The sequence below is a fragment of the Oncorhynchus gorbuscha genome, linkage group LG08 (genome assembly GCF_021184085.1).
Source record: "Oncorhynchus gorbuscha isolate QuinsamMale2020 ecotype Even-year linkage group LG08, OgorEven_v1.0, whole genome shotgun sequence".
NCBI lineage: Eukaryota > Metazoa > Chordata > Actinopteri > Salmoniformes > Salmonidae > Oncorhynchus > Oncorhynchus gorbuscha.
In genome coordinates this window covers 15,018,830-15,044,754 of record NC_060180.1, presented here as the reverse complement: position 1 = coordinate 15,044,754, position 25,925 = coordinate 15,018,830, and the positions used below count along the sequence as shown (strand labels likewise).

General features: G+C 42.5%; 1 protein-coding gene across 4 annotated transcripts in view; it reads left to right on the top strand.

Annotated features, from left to right (window-relative positions):
• Positions 1–24,268, top strand: part of LOC124041243 (gamma-adducin-like) — a 42,315-nt gene extending 18,047 nt beyond the window's left edge. For 3 of the 4 annotated variants that reach the window (XM_046358606.1, XM_046358604.1, XM_046358603.1), the window contains exons 2-15: positions 4,745–5,025; positions 11,586–11,730; positions 12,626–12,777; positions 13,088–13,168; positions 13,807–13,956; positions 14,492–14,635; positions 14,900–14,998; positions 18,623–18,796; positions 19,934–20,194; positions 20,516–20,632; positions 21,039–21,128; positions 22,403–22,526; positions 22,705–22,797; positions 23,058–24,268. In XM_046358606.1, coding sequence (XP_046214562.1) covers positions 4,816–5,025; positions 11,586–11,730; positions 12,626–12,777; positions 13,088–13,168; positions 13,807–13,956; positions 14,492–14,635; positions 14,900–14,998; positions 18,623–18,796; positions 19,934–20,194; positions 20,516–20,632; positions 21,039–21,128; positions 22,403–22,526; positions 22,705–22,797; positions 23,058–23,287 — 2,070 coding nt within the window. In that variant the 5' untranslated portion in view covers positions 4,745–4,815 and the 3' untranslated portion in view covers positions 23,288–24,268. Of the gene's footprint in view, positions 1–3,153; positions 3,393–4,744; positions 5,026–11,585; positions 11,731–12,625; positions 12,778–13,087; positions 13,169–13,806; positions 13,957–14,491; positions 14,636–14,899; positions 14,999–18,622; positions 18,797–19,933; positions 20,195–20,515; positions 20,633–21,038; positions 21,129–22,402; positions 22,527–22,704; positions 22,798–23,057 lie in introns of those variants that run through there. The other variant, XM_046358602.1, reaches the window with a different exon arrangement.
• The last annotated feature ends 1,657 nt before the right edge of the window (positions 24,269–25,925 follow it).

Below are 25,925 nucleotides of genomic sequence, written 5' to 3'. Positions count from 1 at the left end.
ATGTGCGGGGCACCGGCTAGTTGACGCTCTGCAAATAGTCTGGGTAGCCATTTGACTAGATGTTCAGCAGTCTTATGGCTTGGGGGTAGAAGCTGTTTAGAAGCCTCTTGGACCTAGACTTGGCTCTCTGGTACCGCTTGCTGTGCGGTAGCAGAAAGAACAGTCTATGACTAGGGTAGCTGGAGTCTTTGACAATTTTTAGGGCCTTCCTCTGACACACACGCCTTGTATAGAGGTCCTGGATGGCAGGGAGCTTGGCCCCAGTGATGTACTGGACCGTTCACACTACCCTCTGTAATGCCTTGCGGTCAGAGGACGAGCAGTTGCCATACCAGGCAGTGATGCAACCAGTCAGGATGCTCTCGATGGTGCAGCTGTAGAAGCTTTTGAGGATCTGAAGACCCATGCCAAATCTTTTCAGTCTCCTGAGGGGGAATAGGTTTTGTCGTGCCCTCTTCAAGACTGTCTTGGTGTGCATGGACCATGTTAGTTTGTTGGTGATGTGGACACCAAGGAACTTGACGCTCTCAACCTGCTCCATTGCAGCCCCGTCGATGAGAATGGGGGCGTGCTCGGTCCTCTTTTTCTGTAGTCCACAATCATCTCATTTGTCTCCTTCTACTTGTTAATAATGTTAGAGTGGACATCTTGGAAGTTCATTGGAAGCCTTTGGAAGAGCAGTGAGACGTGTTACTGTGAACCAATTTTATTCTATAAATCAGCCTTTTATATGGTTCCCTCTGCCAAGGAGTGAGGTCAAGTTCATGTCAGGGATGACATAGAATCTCATAAACGCTTTTGTGCTGTTATCGCTCTAGTTGTTATCCTAAGATAATGTGGGTTTCCTCAGTTCTTAATGAAAACTTGTTTGCTGACAAGCAAAACATTTTGGGACTATGTCAACAATGGGCTAATGAAACAAATAACAATATATTGTTTTCGAGTGGAATTTTCCTTTGTGTTTTGGAGGATTGTATTTAGGCCCTTAGTAATCAATCATAAGAAAGAGGTACGCTTGTGTTTCTGATACATATTTCTTACTGTTTATGAATACGATCTCTAGTAATAACACAAGACATCTGGTCAATGCTACACAAGAGGGATTGCCCTGTTTAAAAAGTCAAAATAGAGGTACAGAGAATGTAAGGGTTCAGTGGGAGGATGCTGAGTATGTGTGTGTATGTGCACTACATGTTTAGTGTAGTGTGCAGGCAGGGTTGAAACCATGCTAGCCTTTGGGAGTTGAAGGGTCACACAACTCTGCAGTGAGAATGTTCTGCTTTTCATTAAATCAACCCATATGTCCCCGTATCTGCCTCGCCGTGGAGACTCCACTCTGCTTCCTCTCCCCGTGTGTGTGTGTGTGTGTGTGTGTGTGTGTGTGTGTGTGTGTGTGTGTGTGTGTGTGTGTGTGTGTGTGTGTGTGTGTGTGTGTGTGTGTGTGTGTGTGTGTGTGTGTGTGTGTGTGTGTGTGTGTGTGTGTCACCTTTTGAACCGATAGGTTAGAGGTCATTGGTGCAGCAAGAAATGTTTACGTTTGGTGCATTTGGAGACCAAATTCTACTCTAAACTTTCTGTGCGTGTTTGCGTGGGAGTGAGTGCATCTGTGTTCGTATAGTAAGTCAATGTTATTAATTGCTCCTACAAGTTGGCAGAGCACATCAATGATTTGTTGTAATTTGTATGTCTTTGTGTCTGTGTTCTACCAACTTTTGTGTCAATCTTATTTATATTTTTGTGCAACAAAGCCATTTAATTTCTCAGAACAAAAATGTTTTGCGAGTTGTTAGGACACAACCCAGAGTGGGAGTTCATTAACAGAGTTAATAGAGTTAAGTAGTATTGTTTCCTGAATGGGCTAGTGAACCACATTCACAAGGGACCAAAACAGGGGCTAGAGATACACATTTAATCAAAATATTGTTTTAAAAGGATGCCAGCATATACAATTACATTTAATTCAAGTAAGGAATAACATGTTTACATCAATCTGAAGAGGTAATGAACTGTAATTTATATTTTTTAAATGTTCCTAATTCAACCGTTGACTAGAACTGGAATAATTTGATCTATGTTTGTAGGCTAATCAACACAATACCTGCACAATCCCACCAGTGCTTGAGGGGCATATCACTATGTTGTTGTTTGAAATGTGATGTCTATGTGTGCCCTCCATGGCACAGGAAATTAATTTTGTCCATTTAATACATCATTTTTCAATCTAAAGTTCTGAGAGTTGTGAAATATACCCTTGAGAGTTAGACTTGGTGTCAATTGTATTTATAGAATAGTCAGATTATTCAAGAAACAGATCAAATGTAGCTATGATGTCTAGACTCAAGAGCTCTCTCAGTAAGTGATGCAATTGTATGCAATGCGTTGCCCTTCAAAGTGCTTTGTAGGTTAAATCATATTCTGACAAATCCAAGATTGTGGAAATGGGATTATTTCAGTGTGACACATACACAATACTCCTGTTCCTAAAAGGATGTCTGATCTCTGTGAACTGAAGGGACAATCCTGTAATGTGTATTATTGAGGCATGCATATGTGAACATTTGTGTTGCATTGCTTCCACTGGGCCACAGAGCAAACCACCAGCCTAAAACTTACTGCCTGCATTCACTTTTTGACTGTATTCGTCAGGGGAGATACACCCCACGTTGAGGCTTTTAAATTGTATTTGTTGGTAATGTTTGGCCAAAGACTTAACGTCAACATCTTCTGCAAGGCCATGGGAAAGGCAGATTTCTCAATTATTCATGAAATTAAATAGCGGATGGTTATTTTCAAGATCGTCATACACATACGCACACTTTTCCCAACAGTGACATCATTCCTATTCCCATTGTTATAAGTATAAATATTCAGGAAATTTGTCCAGCAATACGATCTATTCATGATCTGTTTTACTGTAGCCTATTGGAGTTCTTGATAACATAACTGAGTTTCACTTCACTTTATATGTAATTAGCCTACTGTTACCGAAGTCAGTCAATTGATCATGAGTTGGATTCGTTTGGATTGAGGGGAAGGGGGGCGAATTTCCTTTTTTTTGTCCCGCCAAATTGGCTAATTTGTAGGCGGATATGAGAAGTCACGTGGTCTCTCTTTTCCCTTTTTCCCTACACAAACACACCCACTCCAAAGAGAGTACAGTATGCCCACACTCAACACGCGGACGTACTCCATCGTGCACACATATCTGTTTAGATATTCACTAGCTACAATGCACATACGGATTAATTTTTTACACCATTGCAGTCAGAATGCATCGAAATCTGGAATACATGTAACACTTTTCCCTCTCGATCTTTGAATTCTAATTCTGTCCAAGGACTGGTTTCTTCTTCGGTTAGATAGCCTACGAGGATACGATCACTGCCAAAAAGGTTTGATGTTTCAAATAGTTACTGCATACTATGTTGTCTGTGTCCTTGGGACTGGATTTGTGCAAAGTGTTGTAGCACTCTGTGTCTTGATAATATTCATGGAAGGTGAAAGTCACTAGTCGATGTCGGCTATAAATTGGCATGCATTTTCAACTTTTTGTCTTGATGCGCTCCTCAATGGAGTAGCCGAATTCGAGTTTTCTAAGTGTACTCGACTACGTACAAAATATACATAATCTCTATTTCCAGAGAGTTGAGTATCTTCGTTAAACTTTTGATTGAACTCATGCATGCAATTTTCTCTGTTAGTCTGCTCTTCCATCACATTTGTTGGAGGTGATTTTAAGCGTTAACTCTATTGAGTGCCTCTGTATGCTGCTTGCCAGTACGAATTAGCAGTTTTACTCCTTTTTGAACATATGGTTGAATTAATTTACCATTTATTTAGATTAGAAGCCCCCCATCATTAGTTATTCTATGGTTACAATACAGGAAATGCTCTGCTGATATTTTCTGTAATTACTGTATGTTATCTTCAGATAACAGTTTTAACAGTTATCTTTGGCAGAAAAGGTACATTGAATAGCCCACGTTTGACACTAAAACGAGTACAAATATTTGTTGCCACAATTTTTGTCCAGACTTCATCACATCTAGTTGTGTTGATAAGAACATGCTGACGACCCTGACATTGATCAGGCATAGTAAAGCAACAACAAAAAAGTATGTTGCCCACCACCTGTTACTTTAACACCCGAGGTGCTAACTACCCTACAACTAGTTGATTTACGTGAGGTGGTAACACAAAGGACCCCTATGATGTTTTATTGACATGCTTTATGGCTGTTGGCATGGCAGTAGACGTAGGTGGTTGTAGTTTCCTTCCCTCACAGATTACAGTGGACACAGGATTCTCTGTCTGCCTGCAGAGATGGTGGTTAGAGGTTTTTTTTTATTTAATCTTTATTTAACTAGGTAAGTCAGTTAAGAACAAATTCTTATTTACAATGTCGGCCTACCCCGGCCAAACCCTAATGACTCTAGGCCAATTGTGTGCCACCCTATGGGACTCCCCCAATCACGTCTGGTTGTGATACAGCCTAGAATCAAACCAGGGTCTGTAGTGGTGCCTCTAGCACTGAGATGCAGTGCCTTAGACTGCTGCGTCACTCAGTAGCCCAAATTGTGTGTGTGTGTGCAACTTGGTGTAAGCCTCCTATTAGATTTCCTCAGCAATAAAATGAACTGATTTAGTATCAATCAAGTTTCCTGTGAAATAAATACATTTTCAACATCTGGCCCCACTTGACTAGCTCTGGTGAGAAACTGAAGTTTTGGTCTGCCCCCAACAGATTCCAGGAGCCAGCTGTCCTGCAGTGTGGCAGGTGAGGACCAGAGAGAGGTGAGGCGCGATCCTGAAGATATGGACAGTATGAGTTTGGTGGAGATCAGACAGGCTGTTGGGTCCATGACCCTGTCCCTATCCAGCACAGACTCCAAGGAGAGGTACTTTGACCGGGTGGATGAGAGCGACCCTGAGTACCTCCGCAGCAGGAACATGTCACCTGAAATACAGCAGGACTTCAACATGATGGAGCAGAAGAAGAGAGTCACTCAGATTCTACAGAGTCCAGTATGTTGCTTGTTGTCTGTCGATGTTAATGTGTGTACACAGTACAGTCACTTTCATTATCTGGTTGGAGACCATCAAATGGCCTGAAAAGGTTTGCTCTTTGAGATCCAGCCCTATGTGGTTGGCTCTTGTAGAAACACTATACCATTGATGTTTTCATCAAATGTTATTGGTCATATACACATGGTTAGCAGATGTTATTGTGAGTGTAGTGAAATGCTTGTGCTTCTAGTTCCGACAGTGCAGCAATATCTAACATGTAATCTAACAATTCCACAACAACTACTGAATACACACAAATCTAAGGAATGGAATAGGAATATATAAATACATGGATGAGCAATGACAGAGGCATAGGCAAGATGCAATAGCAAGACTCTGCTTGCACTGAATGCAAGAGAAGTGACACAATTTCCCTAGTTAATATTGCCTGCTAACATGCATTTATTTTCACTAAATATGCATGTTTAAAAAAACAAAATAGACTTCTGTGTATTAATTTTAAGAAATGCATTGATGTTTATGGTTAGGTACATTTGAGCAACGAATGCGAGTATGTTAAATTGTCACCTGTTTGGCAAAGTTAAAGTAGGCTGTGATTTAATGATAAATTAACAGGCATTGCATATATGAAATGCAGGACAGGCTAGTTATCTACACATGGTTGAGGATACTACTAGTGATAATGTGAAGATTGATTGTTTTTTATAAGATGAGTTTAATGCTAGACAGCAACTTACCTTGGCTTATTGCAGCCACACGGTCCTTTTGACGCTGCACTCGTGTAACAGGTGGTCAGCCTGCCATGCAGTTTCCCCATGGATTGCGATCTAATCGGCCATAATCGGCATCCAAAAAGGCAGATTTGTTATGAAAACTTGTAATTGGCTCTAATTAATGCCGATTAATCGGTCAACCTCTACTCCTATACTGACATTTTTATTGTTTGATTGCCTTGCAGAGGGAATAAATACACTGTTTGTATTCGGCTATATTCCCAGTCAACTTTCTATAGTTAAATGCGGTGGTTCGTGCTTTGAGTTTTGTGTGATTGCCTCCATCCCTCCACGCTTTCTGGTCAGGGTAGGTTTTAATAGTCACAGTAGGTACAACATCTATGCACTTCCGTATGAACTCACTCACCGACTCAGCGTATACGTCAATATTATTCTCTGAGGCTACCCGGAACATGTCCCAATCCGCATGATCAAAACAATCTTGAAGCGTGGATTCCGATTGGTCAGACCAGCAATGGTGGCAAAACATTGAATCAACTGACACCATGTTTGTACAGTGTTACAGTCTTCGTCCGCCCACGTGTTTTCGCACACCCCGAGAGCTTCTGGTCAGCGGGGTGGTGGCATCGGGATCCTTATCTCTCCCAAGTGGTCATTCTCTCTTTCTCCCCTTACCCATCTGTCTATCGCCTCCTTTGAATTTCATGCTGTCACAGTTACCAGCCCTTTCAAGCTTAACATCCTTATCATTTATCGCCCTCCAGGTCCCCTCGGAGAGTTCATCAATGAGCTTGATGCATTGATAAGCTCCTTTCCTGAGGACGGCTCACCTCTCACAGTTCTGGGCGACTTTAACCTCCCCACGTCTACCTTTGACTCATTCCTCTCTGCCTCCTTCTTTCCACTCCTCTCCTCTTTTGACCTCACCCTCTCACCTTCCCCCCCTACTCACAAGGCAGGCAATACGCTCGACCTCATCTTTACTAGATGCTGTTCTTCCACTAACCTCATTGCAACTCCCCTCCAAGTCTCCGACCACTACCTTGTATCCTTTTCCCTCTCGCTCTCATCCAACACTTCCCACACTGCCCCTACTCGGATGGTATCGCGCCGTCCCAACCTTCGCTCTCTCTCCCCCGCTACTCTCTCCTCTTCCATCCTATCATCTCTTCCCTCTGCTCAAACCTTCTCCAACCTATCTCCTGATTCTGCCTCCTCTCCTCCCTTTCTGCATCCTTTGACTCTCTATGTCCCCTATCTTCCAGGCCGGCTCGGTCCTCCCCTCCCGCTCCGTGGCTTGATGATTCATTGCGAGCTCACAGAACAGGGCTCCGGGCAGCCGAGCGGAAATGGAGGAAAACTCGCCTCCCTGCGGACCTGGCATCCTTTCGCTCCCTCCTCTCTACATTTTCCTCCTCTGTCTCTGCTGCTAAAGCCACTTTCTACCACTCTAAATTCCAAGCATCTGCCTCTAACCCTAGGAAGCTCTTTGCCACCTTCTCCTCCCTCCTGAATCCTCCCCCCTCCTCCCTCTCTGCAGATGACTTCGTCAACCATTTTGAAAAGAAGGTCGACGACATCCGATCCTCGTTTGCTAAGTCAAACGACACCGCTGGTTCTGCTCACACTGCCCTACCCTGTGCTCTGACCTCTTTCTCCCCTCTCTCTCCAGATGAAATCTCACATCTTGTGACGGCCGGCCGCCCAACAACCTGCCCGCTCGACCCTATCCCCTCCTCTCTTCTCCAGACCATTTCCGGAGGCCTTCTCCCTTACCTCACCTCGCTCATCAACTTATCCCTGACCGCTGGCTACGTCCCTTCCGTCTTCAAGAGAGCGAGAGTTGCACCCCTTCTGAAAAAACCTACACTCGATCCCTCCGATGTTAACAACTACAGACCAGTATCCCTTCTTTCTTTTCTCTCCAAAACTCTTGAACGTGCCGTCCTTGGTCAGCTCTCCCGCTATCTCTCTCAGAATGACCTTCTTGATCCAAATCAGTCAGGTTTCAAGACTAGTCATTCAACTGAGACTGCTCTTCTCTGTATCACGGAGGCGCTCCGCACCGCTAAAGCTAACTCTCTCTCCTCTGCTCTCATCCTTCTAGACCTATCGGCTGCCTTCGATACTGTGAACCATCAGATCCTCCTCTCCACCCTCTCAGAGTTGGGCATCTCCGGCGCGGCCCACGCTTCGATTGCGTCCTACCTGACAGGTCGCTCCTACCAGGTGGCGTGGCGAGAATCTGTCTCCTCACCACGCGCTCTCACCACTGGTGTCCCCCAGGGCTCTGTTCTAGGCCCTCTCCTATTCTCGCTATACACCAAGTCACTTGGCTCTGTCATAACCTCACATGGTCTCTCCTATCATTGCTATGCAGACGACACACAATTAATCTTCTCCTTTCCCCCTTCTGATGACCAGGTGGCGAATCGCATCTCTGCATGTCTGGCAGACATATCAGTGTGGATGACGGATCACCACCTCAAGCTGAACTTCGGCAAGACGGAGCTGCTCTTCCTCCCGGGGAAGGACTGCCCGTTCCATGATCTCGCCATCACGGTTGACAACTCCATTGTGTCCTCCTCCCAGAGCGCTAAGAACCTTGGCGTGATCCTGGACAACACCCTGTCGTTCTCAACTAACATCAAGGCGGTGGCCCGTTCCTGTAGGTTCATGCTCTATAACATCCGCAGAGTACGACCCTGCCTCACACAGGAAGCGGCGCAGGTCCTAATCCAGGCACTTGTCATCTCCCGTCTGGATTACTGCAACTCGCTGTTGGCTGGGCTCCCTGCCTGTGCCATTAAACCCCTACAACTCATCCAGAACGCCGCAGCCCGTCTGGTGTTCAACCTTCCCAAGTTCTCTCACGTCCCTCCGCTCTCTCCACTGGCTTCCAGTTGAAGCTCGCATCCGCTACAAGACCATGGTGCTTGCCTACGGAGCTGTGAGGGGAACGGCACCTCAGTACCTCCAGGCTCTGATCAGGCCCTACACCCAAATAAGGGCACTGCGTTCATCCACCTCTGGCCTGCTCGCTTCCCTACCACTGAGGAAGTACAGTTCCCGCTCAGCCCAGTCAAAACTGTTCGCTGCTCTGGCTCCCCAATGGTGGAACAAACTCCCTCACGACGCCAGGACAGCGGAGTCAATCACCACCTTCCGGAGACACCTGAAACCCCACCTCTTTAAGGAATACTTAGGATAGGATAAAGTAATCCTTCTCACCCCCCTTAAAATATTTAGATGCTCTATTGTAAAGTGGCTGTTCCACTGGATGTCATAAGGTGAATGCACCAATTTGTAAGTCGCTCTGGATAAGAGCGTCTGCTAAATGACTTAAATGTAAATGTAATGTAAATGTTAATATTTGTTCCAATGAAGTGAAATGTGCTACTGTCAGAGGAAACCATATTAAATATTAACCAGTCCAAAAATAAATGTCAGCTTTAATATACATTGCCTGACCAAGTTCACAGTTTAGCATTATTAAAGGTCCAATGCAGCCATTTTTATTTACATTTATTTTATTTTATCTGGGTAACAGTTAAGTATCTTACCGTGATTGTTTTCAATTAAAATGGTCAGAAATTATCAAAAAATAGCTTCTTAGCAAAGAGCGATTTTTCTCAAGCAAGAATTTTGCTAGGACTGTCAGGGAGTGGTCTGAGTGGGGAGGGGAAGAATGAAAACTAGCTATTATTGACAGAGGTTTGGAAAACATAATGGGCTTAGAACCTCTAGCCCAGGCAATTTGTGGGGAAACAACCTGTGGTTACCTAGGTTACCCCATTGGCGCACAGCAACAAAAAAAGTTTACATTTTATTGTTGTCTGCTTGTTTTAGTCAATTACAAAACTAGATTTTAAGAAAAGTACAACTTTGATGTTGCTAGCAGCCACGTGAGTGCTAGCTAGCTAGCCAGCCAGCCAAGACCAACAACACAAACGGACTATACATCTACTAGTGAGTGGAGTTACAAACGGTCTATACTAAACAAGTTAAATGTCTTCCCTGTGGGGAAATGCTTTCCACACATATAGTTACGTGTAGCCTACTTGGACAACGGGTCCCCACATTTCCCACTCTTCCACGCTGAATAGCCCTGAGGTCACAGGGCTCTTCTCACAGGCTCCATTTCCCTACGTGAGAGCATTGTGAACCTTTAGGTCTGGATTTTTTCAACATCTATTCAATCTATTTCTATGTTTGGAACTTTTTCTTATTGGTCTACTAATTTACCACCTGGTGATGTCACCAGGCAGGCCAAAATGCCATCCCAACAAAACATGCTGAAATTTCAGGTTTTTTTTTTTTTTTCAAACAGCACTTACACTAAAAGGGCATTATCATCCTTTTTACAGTATTATTTCAACATCGTAGTGGGGAAATATATATGTATAACACAAGACAAGACAATCATGTTGTTGACTGCACTGGGCCTTTAATTAAATCAAATGGAGAGAACAATATATAGGCATGAACAGAAGAAGTATTGGCATCCACTGTATGTATTCCTATTTGACTCAAACCCTTGAGTATAAGCAGAAAATGTTGCCTACATGCACTGATGATAAATGCATCATATATGCCATTGTGAATCAGAGGGGCAGATAATCAAGCAGTAAAATGTGGTTAGAGAGGCTGCTAGGAGGTGCAACAAACACATGCCTGTAAAAAAAAATGAGATGAGCCCACGCTCATCTGTGATTGCATAACAGACCCCAACAAGTGGAACTTAGCTCATCACCATGGGAACCGCTCTGAGATGGTGTGGAATGCTGGCGTTGCACCAAAGAGGCTTGCAGAATAATCGTCTTTTTTGGAAAGGATACCCAAGATTCACAACAATACTGTGAGCATAAATGAATAGGCTGACTTAATGGGAGGGCTACCTCCCAGTCACCTCTATTCACATGGACATAAAGAGGGGTTTAGAAACCTCTAATGTGATTTGTGTAAACTTGTAATAAGGAGGGCCTCGTTAGGCCTGAGAGTACACTGTGCACCCTGTCCTAATGCGAACGGCTGAATAGACATGGAATTGGAACAGGGTCAAGGTGAAAAGTATTGCGTAAATACACAGACCATACCAGCAGTTGAATAATATATTTCTATAGAAAATTTAGCCTAACAGGGTGGAAATGTATGAGTGGGACATACAGACGAACAACATGAAACATGGACAAATAGATAAAACTGAGTGTTTTATGTTTATTTAGCTTTGCACCATAGTTTCCCACCAAATAAATTCTAACACTTCCTGAATGTGGGGTCATTGTAGTTTTCTTAAACGGAGAAGTACAACAAACTAACAGGGTGGAAAGTGGTATCAGGGACATAGAAAATCTTAAGAAAAATTATTATAATTATAATACAATAATCGTGAAAAAAAAGAAGTTATTGATGAAAGAGACTTTAACTAGGACTATAAAATAATGAAGAAAGATGTGATTTATTTAATGCCTTATATTTCTTGTGGAAGTTGATAAATGACACCTGTGGACAGCAAAAACTCATCCATGGACAAAAAGTGTTTAAAATGCATACATTTTCCTTTCGGGATCCATATTTTGGTGTTTTTAAGGTAAAGGGCACCTGACCTTTATATTTAAATCCACATTTTACACTAAATAAGAAATCATATTTCCTAGGGACAGAAAAGGCACTGCGATGTAAGAATGACCCAGCTAAAATCCTTTCCTCAATTTCTTTGTGACCTGTGGCCACTATCCTGGAGTTGTAAGCATTGATCATCGGCCAGTGGTACTATTTTCACTGAGTTCTGGATTCCAAGGTGTGTCATTGTTTGGTTTCCAGGTGTTTAAGGATGAACTGGAAGGACTGATCCAGGATCAGATGACGAAGGGCAATAATCCAACAGGGCTGCTGGCTCTGAGGCAGATAGCTGATCTGATCATGGCCAGTTCTATGGGAGGGCCAGGCTCCTTCACATCTCCTCTCAGTAAGTAGCTGTGTGCGTGTGGGTCTGCGCATTCTGCATAGTCTTTCAGTCACGCATCCTGATTCTCTCTGCATTGTCAATGTTTTGGGGCATGGAATTCACAAAATCGTGTGACATTGAGAGCCCTAATGCAGCAAAATTCTGCTCAATTACATGTTAACCACATTCCAAATGTTTCTAAGTGAACCAAATGTTCCCGACTTTATAATGAATTACAGCTGTCTGGAGCGTAAATGATGTTGCCCTCCGTCTTTCAATGGAGGTCACTATGAACCCTAGGGCTAAAAAGTTCCATTTTAAAAACACTAGGAATGTTTACTGTGACTGTTAGGAAATATAAAATGAACTGTCGTCTCCTATGGCTTTGAGGTAATGGAGGCAGAACTGTCAACAGTCCCTCCTAAAGTACTTGTAAAAGAATTAGGGTTCTGGTTTGTCCAATGCCCTTATACAGTAGGAAAAATATGTACTACTCAGAGCTCTTATGAGGAGTACTGAGAACAGCTTCTTTTATGATCCAAAAGTTAACCATGGGATGCTGAGATGTAGTGATTTTTATTTATAGCAATCATTTCAACTAAATGTTTTAAGAGAGGCGGGACCATTTAGAACTGCTCAAGTTAAACAAGTCAGCATAGGTGGTGCTTGTAAGCTCAAACCAAAGAGAAAGCAAATGATATTGACTGTGTCATAATGCAACTTCAACATGAAGAATGTTCTTGTTTCATGAACATTCATAAATGTTGTATTTCTGAAGTAGTATGAATGGTTAACACACCAGCTTGTTTAGACACACAAAGAAAGCTGTAATTTGTGGTGGTTGTCACAAAGGCTGTGGGATGTTAGTCACTGTGCTCTTGTCACAGTTCACTATGAATGCATGTGTTTTCTCCAGACCTAGGGATGGTCACCCCGGTCAATGACCTCTATGGGGTAGAGTCTGCATCCTTTACTAAAGGGGAGAAACAGTGTCGCTGTAAGCTAGCCAGTGTCTACAGACTGGTGGACCTCTTCAGCTGGGCCCATTTCACCAGCTCATACATTACTGTGAGTACTACCCTCATTAAAAACCTTATTAGACCTTTCTACTTACATGTAACACAAACTTAGTGTAGCATTATAAGCACAGTAGGAATTGTGATTTACTGTAGGCATGTCAAAACGACACATACAGTCCTCAGTCACCCAATACACATTTTATTTTAGCAATTTTCAAGCATGGTTGAAGTACAAATAAATAGTCTAGCCATTTTTATCTTGAGAATAGCCTACATCCAGTTTACTGTATGTATCCGGTGCGATGTTGTTCTTGGAAATGCCTTTTAACGTTTCGCCTTTTGACCTTTTCCTTGTACAGGTCCGGGTTAGCAAAGAACAAGACCATGTTCTTATCATCCCACAGGGGCTCTCTTTCACTGAAGTGACGGCTGGCAGTCTGGTAGGTATAATGGTGCATGCATTTCCATATTCCAGATTTCTTAGAACTTCCATAGAAAATAACAGCTTGTGCTTTTCTCCAGTGGGTGAACAACACTATCGTTATCAACAGTATCCAGAAAACCCCATTGAGATGTGAATCATGCAGAATATGTGTTCAGACTATCGACATGGTCCCATAATCAATAACCAGCCATCCAGACAGCCTCTGGGTATGCTGAGACACGCCTCACTCTACTTCACCAAGGGGTCAAGGAGAAATTACAGTTTTGTTGAATGGATGTTTTTCAGCATGAAGTTGCCAATAGTTACAGTATTGATGGAGCGCTAAGTCCCAATAGAATGATAACTAGATTACTTGTAATCCTCTTACAGTGTCATCATAATAACAACGGAATATAGTTTAATTCCAATAAGAAAAATCAAGAGTGGAATAATATTTGAATAGTGCAACAATATGGTAGCACAGTCTAAAATGTTTTTATTGAACTAGGCAAGTCAATTAAGAACAATCTTATATACAATGACGGCCTACAGTGAGTTGGAATAATTCCCAATACAGTTGTGCGGCTTTGTATCCGACTCAGTATCTGGTTGCCATGGTAGCCCTACTGATATTGTGTCCTGGTCTGTTTCCAGGTGAAAGTGAACATGATTGGTGATGTTGTCGACCAGGGATCCACCTACCTGGAGGTGGACCACTTTGGCTTCAGCCCTCACTCTGCTATCTATTCCATGCGCCCTGACATCAGGTGTATCATACACATCCACACCTCTGCCACCGCTGCAGTGAGTACACTCAACTAAAACTCAGTGAGTGGCCATGTCACCTGGCCATGATACTCAATGACTGAGTTAACCAATAAGGCCCGAGGGGGTGTGGTATATGGCCAGTATACCAGGGCTAAGGGCTGTACTTATGCACGCCGCAACAGCCTTTAGCCGTGATATATTGGCCATATATCACAACCCCCAAGGTGCCTTATTACTATTATAAACTGGTTGCCAATGTAATTAAAAATAAAATGTAAAAATAAATGTTTTGTCATACCCGTGTTATACGGTCTGATTTTCCACGGCTGTCTGCCAATCAGTATTCAGGGCTCGAACCACTCAGTTTATAATTAAGAGAAACCTCTTGGTTTCGTTATTGTTTGTACTGTAAATACACCTGATGTACTAGTACTGTTGCCTTTTGAGGTCGTCTCTTATGGTTCATGAAATATGTCTGATATTTTACCAGCCGGAAATAAAATAAAAGGTGCCTTTAGGGAGTTGTTGTTGACATAGCATTGTCACGGTTGCTTTTATCCTGAATTCACAGGTGTCCTCAATGAAATGTGGCATCTTGCCAATTTCCCAAGAGGCTCTGGTTCTGGGCGATGTTGCGTACTTCAGTTACCAAGGCTTTTTGGATGATCAAGACGAGAAGGTGGAGTTCCAGAAAGCCCTAGGGCCCACTGCCAAGGTAACTATTGGTTTCCTTAACACCAACAGGTATTGTAGTGTGTGCCATACATAGAAACAGAACACACAGAATTCAATCACCATGGCGATTAGATATGCCTGCCATTTAATCTGTTTTGTTACTGTAGTAATTGGTGTTTTTACACAGGTATAAGAGCATTCTAAATGTAATGTGTTCACTTCAATTATTTTTAAATGTATTTGTATTCACTTATTCATTTCACCTTTTGAACTTGTTGTTATACCGCGCTTCATCTTTTTGCAGGTGCTTGTTCTGAGGAACCATGGCCTGGTTGCTCTGGGGGAAACCATAGAGGAGGCTTTCCACTACATTTACCACTCACAGCAGGCTTGTGAAGTCCAGGTAACGCTTTAATTCATCAGCCACACTTGGTCTACCACATCATTGTATAGGTCATGAAATAGTTAGTTCACTGCTATTTCTGTGTTCTTATCATGTAAATTCGATGAGGGTGTGTTGCGATCCAATATACAGAATATATGTGTTATTTTGCTTCACTTAACCTGTGTGGTCTAAACACATCAGTATGTATTAAATTAATACCTACTTTTACACTACATGACCAAAAGTATGTGGACACATTGCTTGTCAAACATCTCATTCCAAAATCATTGGCATTAGTATAGAGTTGGTCCCCCCATTGCTGTTATAACAGCCTCTACTCTTCTGGGAAGGCTTTCCACTAGATGTTGGAACATTGCTGCGGGGACTTGCTTCCACTCAGCCACAAGAGCATTAGTGAGGTTAGGCACTGATATTGCGTGATTAGGCCTGGCTCGCAGTCGGCCTTCCAATTCATCCCGAAGGTGTTCGATAGGGTTGAGGTCAGGGCTCTGCAGGCCAGTCAAGTTCTTCCACACAGATCTCGACAAACCATTTATGTTTGGACCTCACTTTGGGGCATTGCCATGCTGAATCAGGAAAGGGCCTTTCCCAAACTGTTGCCATGAAGTTGGAAGCACAGAATCATCTAGAATGTCATTGTATGCTCTAGCATTAATATTTCCCTTCACTGGAACTATGGGGCCTAGCCTGAACCTTGAAAAACAGCCCAAGACCATTATTCCTCCTCCTCCAAACTTTACTGTTGGCACTATGCATTCGTGCAGGTAGTGTTCTCCTGGCATCTGCCAAACCGAAATTTGTCTGTCGGACTGCCAGATGGTGAAGCGTGACTCATCACTCCAGAGAACGCATTTCCACGGCTCCAGAGTCCAATGGCGGCGAGCTGTACACCACTCGAGGCGACGCTTGGCATTGCACATGGTGATCTTAGGCTTGTGTGTGACTGCTCAGCCATGGAAACCTATTTCATGAAGCTCCCGAAGAGCAGTTATTGTGCTTACGTTGCTTCCAGATGCCGTTTCGAATTTAGTGTTTTGGTAGTGAGTGTTGCAACCTAGGATGGACAATTTTTATGTGCTGCGTGCTTCAGTACTCAGTGGTCCCATTCTGTGAACTTGTGTGGCCTACCACTTTGCGGCTGAGCTGTTGTTGCTCCTAGACATTTCCACTTCACATTAACATGACATACAGTTGACCAGGGCAGAAGTTTGACGAACTGACTTGAAAAGGTGGCATCCTATGATGGTGCAATGTTGAAAGTCACTGAGTTCTTCAGTAAGGCCATTCTACTGCCAATGTTTGTCTATGGAGATTGCGTGGCTGTGGGCTCGATTTTTATACACCTGTCCGCAACGGCTGTGGCTGAAATATCTGAATCCACTCATTTAAAGGCGTGTCCACATACTGTGTATATATAGTGTATATTAGGTATGTACCAATATCCAATATTTTCCTTGCCAAAAATCCCGATACCGATAACCGATATTACATATTTTAAGCCTTCTAGTTAAGTTGAATAGTTGAAACACACACTGACCAAAAAGTTATTTTGTTGGCATTTTCGTATGTCCCCATTACCAGTAAAACATTATCAAAACCTATTTCTTTCACTTACTTGCTGGGCTGTTTCATTGTTCATTTGTTTAGTCGTTTCATTCTCAACCATTATTTCATCATACATGTCAAGCAGAGAAGTTTCAGCTCTGTTTGTCCATGGCCTCTCTTCCTCTGTGCGCACTGTCACCGTGTCCGTTTCCATCTTGTCCAGCTGTGTTTGTAGCATACAAACACGTAAACCCTGTTTCTTGTCTGCATCGAAGTAGCGGTCCTTGTACCTAGCATCGAGCATAGTGGTGACACAGTAAAGAGGCTCAGAGAGAATACCACGGAATCGCTTGTTCCCAGCCTCTAGTAGAATACTTTTGCAAGTTTAACCCCACGATGTGTTGGACGTTTTGTTGAGCAGGCATTTCAATGCCATGACAGAGGGTATTACATTACGTCTGCTGCAGACGCAGTTGATGAGCTTATTTCTCCAGTCAGTTGTTCGAATGGAGCGAGGGGTGTGTTCATGTTTCCAAGTTTCAAACATGCTCCCAAATGCCATTGAAATGGCAGAAGTGGTATGAGAACCATGAGCGGCTTTCCTCAGTACGAAATCCTTGTCGACCCACTGTGCTGGCAGACTCGGCATGCTCATGGGGCTGACATCGCTGGTTCAAATGTCAGTCGTGAAGCTAATAGCAGTGACGCTCATGGATGTGTGTTTCAACAATACTGTGTAACTCCATTAGGGGCTACATCTGAAAAATAGCACCTACTTGGTAGTGTGTACCGGGGCTCGAGGTGCTCGACCAGTCAGCGAAAGCCAACATCATCCGCAACAGAGAAAGATTGATTGTCAAGGGCAATGAATGCCATTATCTTGCCGTTAATGGATTTCGCCTTTGAGTTGTCTCGCTGACATTTTCTTACTCTTTCAAATGACTGCTCGACTTGAACCTGTTCAGTTGTTGGAAGTGTGCGCTTAGTTTTTTTTCCGCTTTTGTTCTAAGTAGTCGCTGAACTTCAAAATAGATCCACACAGCAGACATTGTGGGCGAGGTTAGGAATGCTGTGTAGCGCTGTATTTTTCGTGGCATCATTACGTCATCTACCTACGTTTATATAGGTTTGCACGTCGGCTTTGACATCGGTTTTGCACATCGCTGTTAAACTAGACATCAGGCCGGTGTTGGAATTTTTAGCTGATGTCGGCCGATTCCGATATGCTTACTGATGTATTGTGCATCCCTAGTGTATATATAAATCACTGGGTTATACTTGTAGAATAGTTTCCCTCATGTAAAGAAAAATGGTCCCTGGTTTTGGAAAGGAATCAAACTTGGTGTTGGTCGTTTTCCAATTGAATGGTGTTACATTCTCTGCGTGAAAGAGACATTTGTGATAAGTCAGACATCTGTTAAAACAAAGCTAAATCAAGGACTCTGTGTCTTTGAAACCACTGTTCTCAAAGAGCAACAGGTGGAGTTTAGTGTTCTAGGACCTGGTTGAGTCTCATTGTAGCTCATAGCTCTTTGTGGAGCAGACCGATAGTGTTCTCTTATCATCATATGTTTCTGGGATAGTGTTTCCATTGAGCAGGTCATTCCACATGTGGTCAGTCTCGGATTCCTGTGCTTTACTAGACTCTACTGTCGCCTTGTGACACACGTTTTTACCTCATATTTTCACTAGAATAGCTACAGATGTCGGATCTTAATTCGATTACCCTTTTGCAGGAGAACTTTCTTGCAATGCAGGAATTGTAAAACGTGTAGTGTATTTGAGGCTTAAAAAGGCTTCTGAAGTTTGTAATTTGCACCTTAATTTGAATTGATTTTTCCCTTACAATTTTTTTTATCAACTCCTACAAAGATGTCCATTAATTATTATCCACATAATAATTCACATTTCCTGTTGCTGCAGGATCATTTTTCTTGCTGTAGCAAACTGGTTCAAATTAAGATCCTATGTCTAGTTTTAGACTTTACTCATTATTCACCAGACCTGGTCTTCTCACATGGTCAAGACAAACTCCCGGTCTTAACTATGATATGTGTTTTTGATGTGGTCTTTCAGGTCAGTGCTCTGCGGTGCTCTACAGGAGTGGAGGACCTGGTGCTCCTGGACAGGGAGAGGCTCAAGCCCCTGACCCACGGAGTGGCTGCTGCTGGGGTCACCGTGGACAGCGAGGTCAGGTGGAAAGTGGGCGAGGCAGAGTTCGAGTCACTCATGAGGATGCTGGACAACCTGGTAAGTGACCTCACTATTTTATCTGACTTTTCCCACAATGCTTAGCATTTCCATCCTGAGGATGTGTGGGAATACATTGACATCATAATCCCAACCAGATCTCCCATGAATCAAACATGGGAGATCATGAATGCCAGCTGTAGCTCCTTGAACTAATGCACGATTATTGTCCAATATAACCTATTAAAGAGTGCCACACCGTTGGGGGTTTATCAAAGATGAATGTCCAATCTTAGCCTGCGGCTAGCAGACTGTTTGCTAATGCTGGGTCTAGCATCCCCTGTAGATAACTGTGATGTTCAGAGGGCTTCTCCCCTTTAAACACTACTATCCTAACATCACTACTAATGATAAGGGACAGACACAATCTCTGGGCACAGCACACCCTACTCTGAGAAATTCTCTATTGAAACTACTAATGACATGCCACTTCCTGGGTAGGCTACAGCTGTGTTAGCTTGTACAGCCCTGTGTCATCATAGCCCGCCTCCCCCATCATGGATTCCAGATGGCAGGCCATGCTGTGTGGAGTAAAGAGCACAGACCACACAATCCTTCAGAGTCGATTGACTGGAATACTCAACACACTCCCTGGGTTCCGCTCAACATGGTTGAGTTTGGGGTTTGTGGTCCCCCACCCCCCTTTTCTTTGATGTGTTCCACACAACATTTCCCCTGTGTGGCCAGACTTTATCTATTCCCTTTGAAATCAGGCACTTCTGAAAGCGTTGTTTATATGTACTGTACAAAGTGTTCCAACAATGTAAAGAAGGTCTTCACTGGAGAGGCTGAACATTGGGTGTTCTATGAACTGCTTAAACCACTTGCTTTAGTCATTTTTATGGAGTGTAATGTTTCACATGGTTAAAGATGGAAATGATCTTCCAAACTTTGTGATGGGAAACTGCAGGACCAATGTCCGAAAACGTCTTTGGGAGATTGATTTTATATGCTGCCAAGGTGCAAATCACTTAACAGTACCTTGTGGTACTGAGCGTAATTATGTCGCGGAAACCTTTTCCTTGGAAATCACATTTCCTAATTAATATTCATGTATAAAGGCTTTATGGATAACCGGTGGCAGTTTTCATGGAGTCCATTTTGACAGGTGGACTGAAACGATGTCTCTGTTGCTAGGGTTACCGGACAGGCTACGCATACCACCACCCCATAGTGAGGGAGAAGATTCGGACCAAAAACGACGTGGAGATTCCTGCCACGGTCTACACTGTCCCATTGGTGGACAGTGATCTGGGTCAGAGAAACCCCTTTAACGTCCTGGTTCAGAAACAGAAGAGGGAGAGGACCCGCTGGCTCAACTCTCCCAACAGCTACCTGAAGGTCAATGTGCCTGAAAGTTCACCCAGTGGAGAGTGCAGCCCCAGGACCAAGACCATGGTGAGCTGCTATAAACCATTGTTCTTCAATATACCTTGTGTACCGGTAGACATGCAGTAATATCTATATTGCTTCAACCTGACAGTCTGTGTTCCTATGGCAGAGCTATAATATTTGCGCAAACGTGAGGCTTTTCTGTAGGTTGACAGAGCAGTTTTAAATGTGTGGATTAGCCTGCCCTCTTGTGGAATCTTGTAACTGTATGTATGAAACACCAACATTTTTCAACATAAAATCTTCTTAGCTTACCCAATGCATCAAATGTGTTAATGAGCTCCAGTCTGAAATGTATTTTTATTAAACCAATATCTTTCCTTTTAGTGGATGAAATCTGAAGAGACCAGCAATGGCACTGGCACCCCCATAAAGATTGATGACCCCAACCAGTTTGTTCCCCTTAACACAAACCCCACTGATGTTCTGGAGAAGAGGAACCTGGTGAGCTAGAACATTGTGTTTTCTAATCATGTTCCTGATTGAAAGTTCAGACATATTGGGCTGGGTTAAATGTTGAGTTCAACAGCTTGACCATACTACTGAACTCTCTTCCCAAGCAAATTTGTATTGATTGCAGTGACCTATAGGGTGCAACCTGTCTCCCTCTGGCATGACAGCTGGGTGGACCAGAGGATCAATCAGTCATAAAGCCTTTCTGTTCATTTTGATGGAGTCCAAATGTGGTGTCACTGAGTCATTTCAGAACAAAAATAGACAGAATAATAGACACCCGTTAGTCTAGGAACACATTTAGGTGTAGTAGATAGTTCTAATTACCCAGAGTGTTATGCCAATGTCTTGAAAACAGAACTTACAATTATTTTAAATTTGTTATTATTATTTTTAGATAAGGCAACAGAACACTGGTGATCACATGACTTCAGGACCAAAGTCCCATCTTCTAGCTGGCATCGTTGTGGACACCATACCAGGACCTGTAAGTACTTGAATCAACTTCACACCACACAACCCTAACATGATATGTCGTTCCACAAAATGTTTGTCTTTTGCGCGTCCCTTTGATATTTTAAGTAGAAATTTGGCACCAATAAAATTAATAAAAAGCATGTTATATTAAATGAAGTGCCCTCTAATATAGACCACATGGAGAATTCAATAAATCAGATGTATATTATGACTAAGGGACTTGCTAAAGTGCCAAAATTAAGCATTTTAACATGTCCATTTTGACATGTCCGTCAACCCTGTGTCACCTCTAGGAAGATTTTAACCCCGCCATTTCGCCAAGTTTTTACTATCATTCTAAGGCCCAAGTTATTTTGTTGCTTTGACAGTCATTTCTGAAGATGATTATTTATTTAATGTGATTCATTAACATCTGTCCCTTCTTATAAAGTCAACCCAGTTACCTGAACTCAATTCTCATTTTATAATGGTGAAACTATTCCTTTTTAAAATATTTTTTTCAAAAGGAACAAAGAACATCTAATAGTCATGTCATAGTCTAAAAGTAGATGAGCTGCTTCTACTATTTTTGGCCATGTTTTGTGGTGGAAACCTGAGTGTGTCGAGCACAACATGTCAACCCTGTTATCCATAGGCTAGAATTTCTTTGTTTTTGTTTTGTTGTGAAGCTTGCATTCAATTGCCCATCCCTGTTGCACACAACACACTTCCATTCCAACTAGTTTTTTTGTAAAGTTGAAAATGTGCTCTTTATGACAGAATGTTACTGCACTGATGGAGCTACAAACACAAGCATTTCGCTACACCCGCAAAAACATCTGCTAAACATGTGTACGTGACAAATAACATTTGATTTGTCACAAGAGATTTTATGGCTGATTCGAGATTAAATTGTCAACCCTGTTACATTATTTGGCACTGTGTATAGCACTTACTATAGTCCATTTTTTATTTAACCTGTTGAGATGGGGGTAAAGTTGAACATGTGATCTTTATGAAAGAATGTTAAAATTAGGTGAAATAAAAAAAAACATTTGCAAGTTACACTTCTCAAAAGCACCTAATTGGTGGAACGGCCCATATGGTAGTGAGTTTCATAGTTGTCATGATCAGAAGACCTTATCATATGTGTTCAGTGAAGTAGTTGGGTTGGAGATCACAGGTATGTATTGGCCTTACCAATGGTTTTAGGTTAAACTGAATTTGTGGAGCTCATCGGTCACTAAGCAGTATGTCTAGCAGTTAAAAGTTTAACCCCATTTTTATGTACCTCTCTCCCCTCAGGCCTTTATCATTGAGGATGAGGAGCAGACACGCTCTCTTCCTCCCAACCCCTTCAGTGAGCTGACAGAGAAAATGCTAGAAGAGTATAAGAGTGTTTTGGAGCAAAGGCAGCTGGTTCAGGATGGTATGATTCTCCCCTATCTCATTACAAATATCAACTCTGTCATGATGAAGATAATTTTATTCCCACCTCTGTTATCTACAGTAGTGATGACTAGGGCCCAATGTTTTACCTGGCCAGGTCACATGGTCAGGATAAAACTCCAGGCCCTATTGATAACCCTTGAACTTTGAACTTGCAGATGCTGATGATGTCACAGATGCAGATGAGATGACAACTTTTGACGAGTCCACCATCTCACTGTCCCTGTCTCCACTCATGTCTCCAGTCAAAGGTATAGGCTATTTCATTAGAAAGGAACAAGACCATTGTGTGAAATAAAGTTTCAGTGAGATGCTTAATTCCTAAATCAGGGCATTCCTTCTCTTTAACGTTGAATTGGTTCTAATACATAGAGTTTTGGAAAGGTTGCACTACAGGCAAAATTGTCATCTTCATACTTCCTGTAAAGGAGTATTCTTTTAAAAAAAAAAGTGTATTAAGTGCTTCGTTCACCAACCCTTCCTCACTGACTTGGTTTCTTCCTGTTAACAGAGATCATACCCAATGGGAAAGACTATATGGAAGAACTGGAGGAGAAACTGAACATCAAGGTATCCAAGATCAGCGTCAGCACCACAGAAACGGTTGAAATCTCCTTAACAGAGAAATCAGGGGGAGATAAGACCCCTGAGAGCCAAACCAAGTCCCCAAAGAAGAAGAAAAAGTTTCGCACTCCCTCCTTCCTAAAAATGAATAAGAAGAAGGAGAAGGCTGAGGCCTAGATGGAGAGAACCTGAAGAAAGCCAGGTCAGCTTGTTTGGTATGAGATGAGATCATAGGATGAGGTGTGTTCCTTAGAGAGGGAATGAATGAGTCACTAAGATCTTAATAGATCTCCAGCTTTTGGCAGGGAGCAACTGTGACAATAAGCCTGTTATTACAATCTTCTTATTACTCAATTACTTCCTCTGAGGACTCCACACATGAATAGTAGGCATGGTGATGAACGTGTAGTGTATCAGCTTTATTGTTCTCAGTATGTACAATAGCCAATTCACCATTGTGTAATCAAAACACATAATAGTATATAGCTACAGAAACTAATTCTTTAAAATAAAAAAACTCACTGAAATACCACATTTAGCCTGCTATGTATTTGTGTTCAGGTCCTTTTTCCAGTCGGCTCATCCTTGAATGTACAGTAGCCCATAGTTGAAGGTAAGACATGTAAATGTCATGAGGCAGTGTCAAGTGAGTGTTGTATCCTGGTCTCTGAATGTATTGAATGTATAAGAAGTGTGGTTGGTTTGTATCTGGACCTAGACATAATAATGCTGTTTTAGTAGATTTTTATGAGTAGGATAAAGTATGGGTTGTAGTTGTGTTTCTGATTATTCGGTTAACATTTTGATATACACTACAGTACATATTTGTGTTCTTAATAATCCATTTGTTATACAAAATACTTTTAACAATGCAAGACAGAGAAGGCAGTTTTAGCCAGGCAGAAACTTTTCAACTTTTATTTATGCCAGTGATATTATTTTAGTGGTTGCTGCTTATTCGTTATTGTGATTAAATGGACTGATAGTATGATGATTAATACAATCTATGAGCTCAATATTGCTGAATCCGTTTTATCCGTTTTACCAGAATCACCGATATGTACACATGGATATCATATGACTGAAAGCGAAATTACAAGTGTAATGATATGAGATAGCTAGGCCTATATAAGGCTATGGAAATGTTATATATGTATGTGCTGTGTGTTCCGGAGTTCTAAATTGAGCAGCTGCTGAATAATGAGCTCCTGTATATATTGAGATTTAAATGTTTTTTTAGAGTGAAGTACATCAAAAAAATCAAGAGAAAACTGCAAGACTCAATAGAAGACAAAACAAGGAACAAACCAAAAAGACAGGCTTTTGAAAAATTAACTATTTTTCATAAAATTGTACAGTTATCTTAGCTAGCTGAATTGCTAGCAGAATTGTTTACTTGTTGCTAAGCAGTTGCTAGGGACTCTCCTGGAAGAAGCTAGCTAGCTTACAAAGAATAACAACAAAAAATATCTAGTTAACAGAAGAAAGGAAGACAAAATAAGGACAAAAGAAGGACAGAAGAAAAAGGAAAAGAGAGAGGACAACATAGTGAAACAGTCAGCACTTCTATTGCAACTTGTATTTCGTCGTCCTAACGTAGTCTACACTGCTATCTGCCCAGCAGCTAGCCAGCTAGCATACGTCCACCGTCTACCGAATAGCAGCACTGTAAAAACTATTACACTCAACTGAACGACTTGATTAGTGTAGTGTTAGCTAGCTACATAGTTGTCTTTGCTTCGTATCCAAGATAATTGTGTAGTTTAGAGCGTGTAGTCTTAGAGTGATTATCTTAATTTACTGAGGTTAGCTAGCCAGCTATTTGTCGTCCTTAACGTAGGAGACACTGCTAGCTAGCCAACAGCTAGCCAACGTCTACTGAATAGAACTTCCGCACTCAACAACCCGGTCGCATTCCGCTTCGCTCCACAGGTAGTATCACATTTTTCATTTCATTTCATTACAGCACAACGGTTTGATTTGTTTGATCGTAGCTAGCTACATAGCTAGCTACATAGCCGTCTGTGTATCAAAGATAATTGTTGTCGTTCTTTTAACGCAACGTAACGTAATCAACACTGCTAGCTAGCCAGCTAGCCCCCCCGAATAGCAGCACTGTAGAAACTATTACACTCAACGGAACAACTTGATTAGTGTAGTGTCAACAACGCAGCCACTGCCAGCTAGCCTACAAAGTCAACAACGCAGCCACTGCCAGCTAGCCTACTTCAGCAGTACTGTATCATTTTAATCATTTTAGTCAATAAGATTCTTGCTACGTAAGCTTAACTTTCTGAACATTTGAGACGTGTAGTCCACTTGTCATTCCAATCTCCTTGCATTAGCGTAGCCTCTTCTGTAGCCTGTCAACTATGTGTCTGTCTATCCCTGTTCTCTCCTCTCTGCACAGACCATACAAACGCTCCACACCGCGTGGCCGCTGCCACCCTAATCTGGTGATCCCAGCGCGCACGACCCACGTGGAGTTCCAGGTCTCCGGTAGCCTCTGGAACTGCCGATCTGCAGCCAACAAGGCAGAGTTAATCTCAGCCTATGCCTCCCTCCAGTCCCTCGACTTCTTGGCACTGACAGAAACATGGATCACCACAGATAACACTGCTACTCCTACTGCTCTCTCTTCGTCCGCCCACGTGTTCTCGCACACCCCGAGAGCTTCTGGTCAGCGGGGTGGTGGCATCGGGATCCTTATCTCTCCCAAGTGGTCATTCTCTCTTTCTCCCCTTACCCATCTGTCTATCGCCTCCTTTGAATTTCATGCTGTCACAGTTACCAGCCCTTTCAAGCTTAACATCCT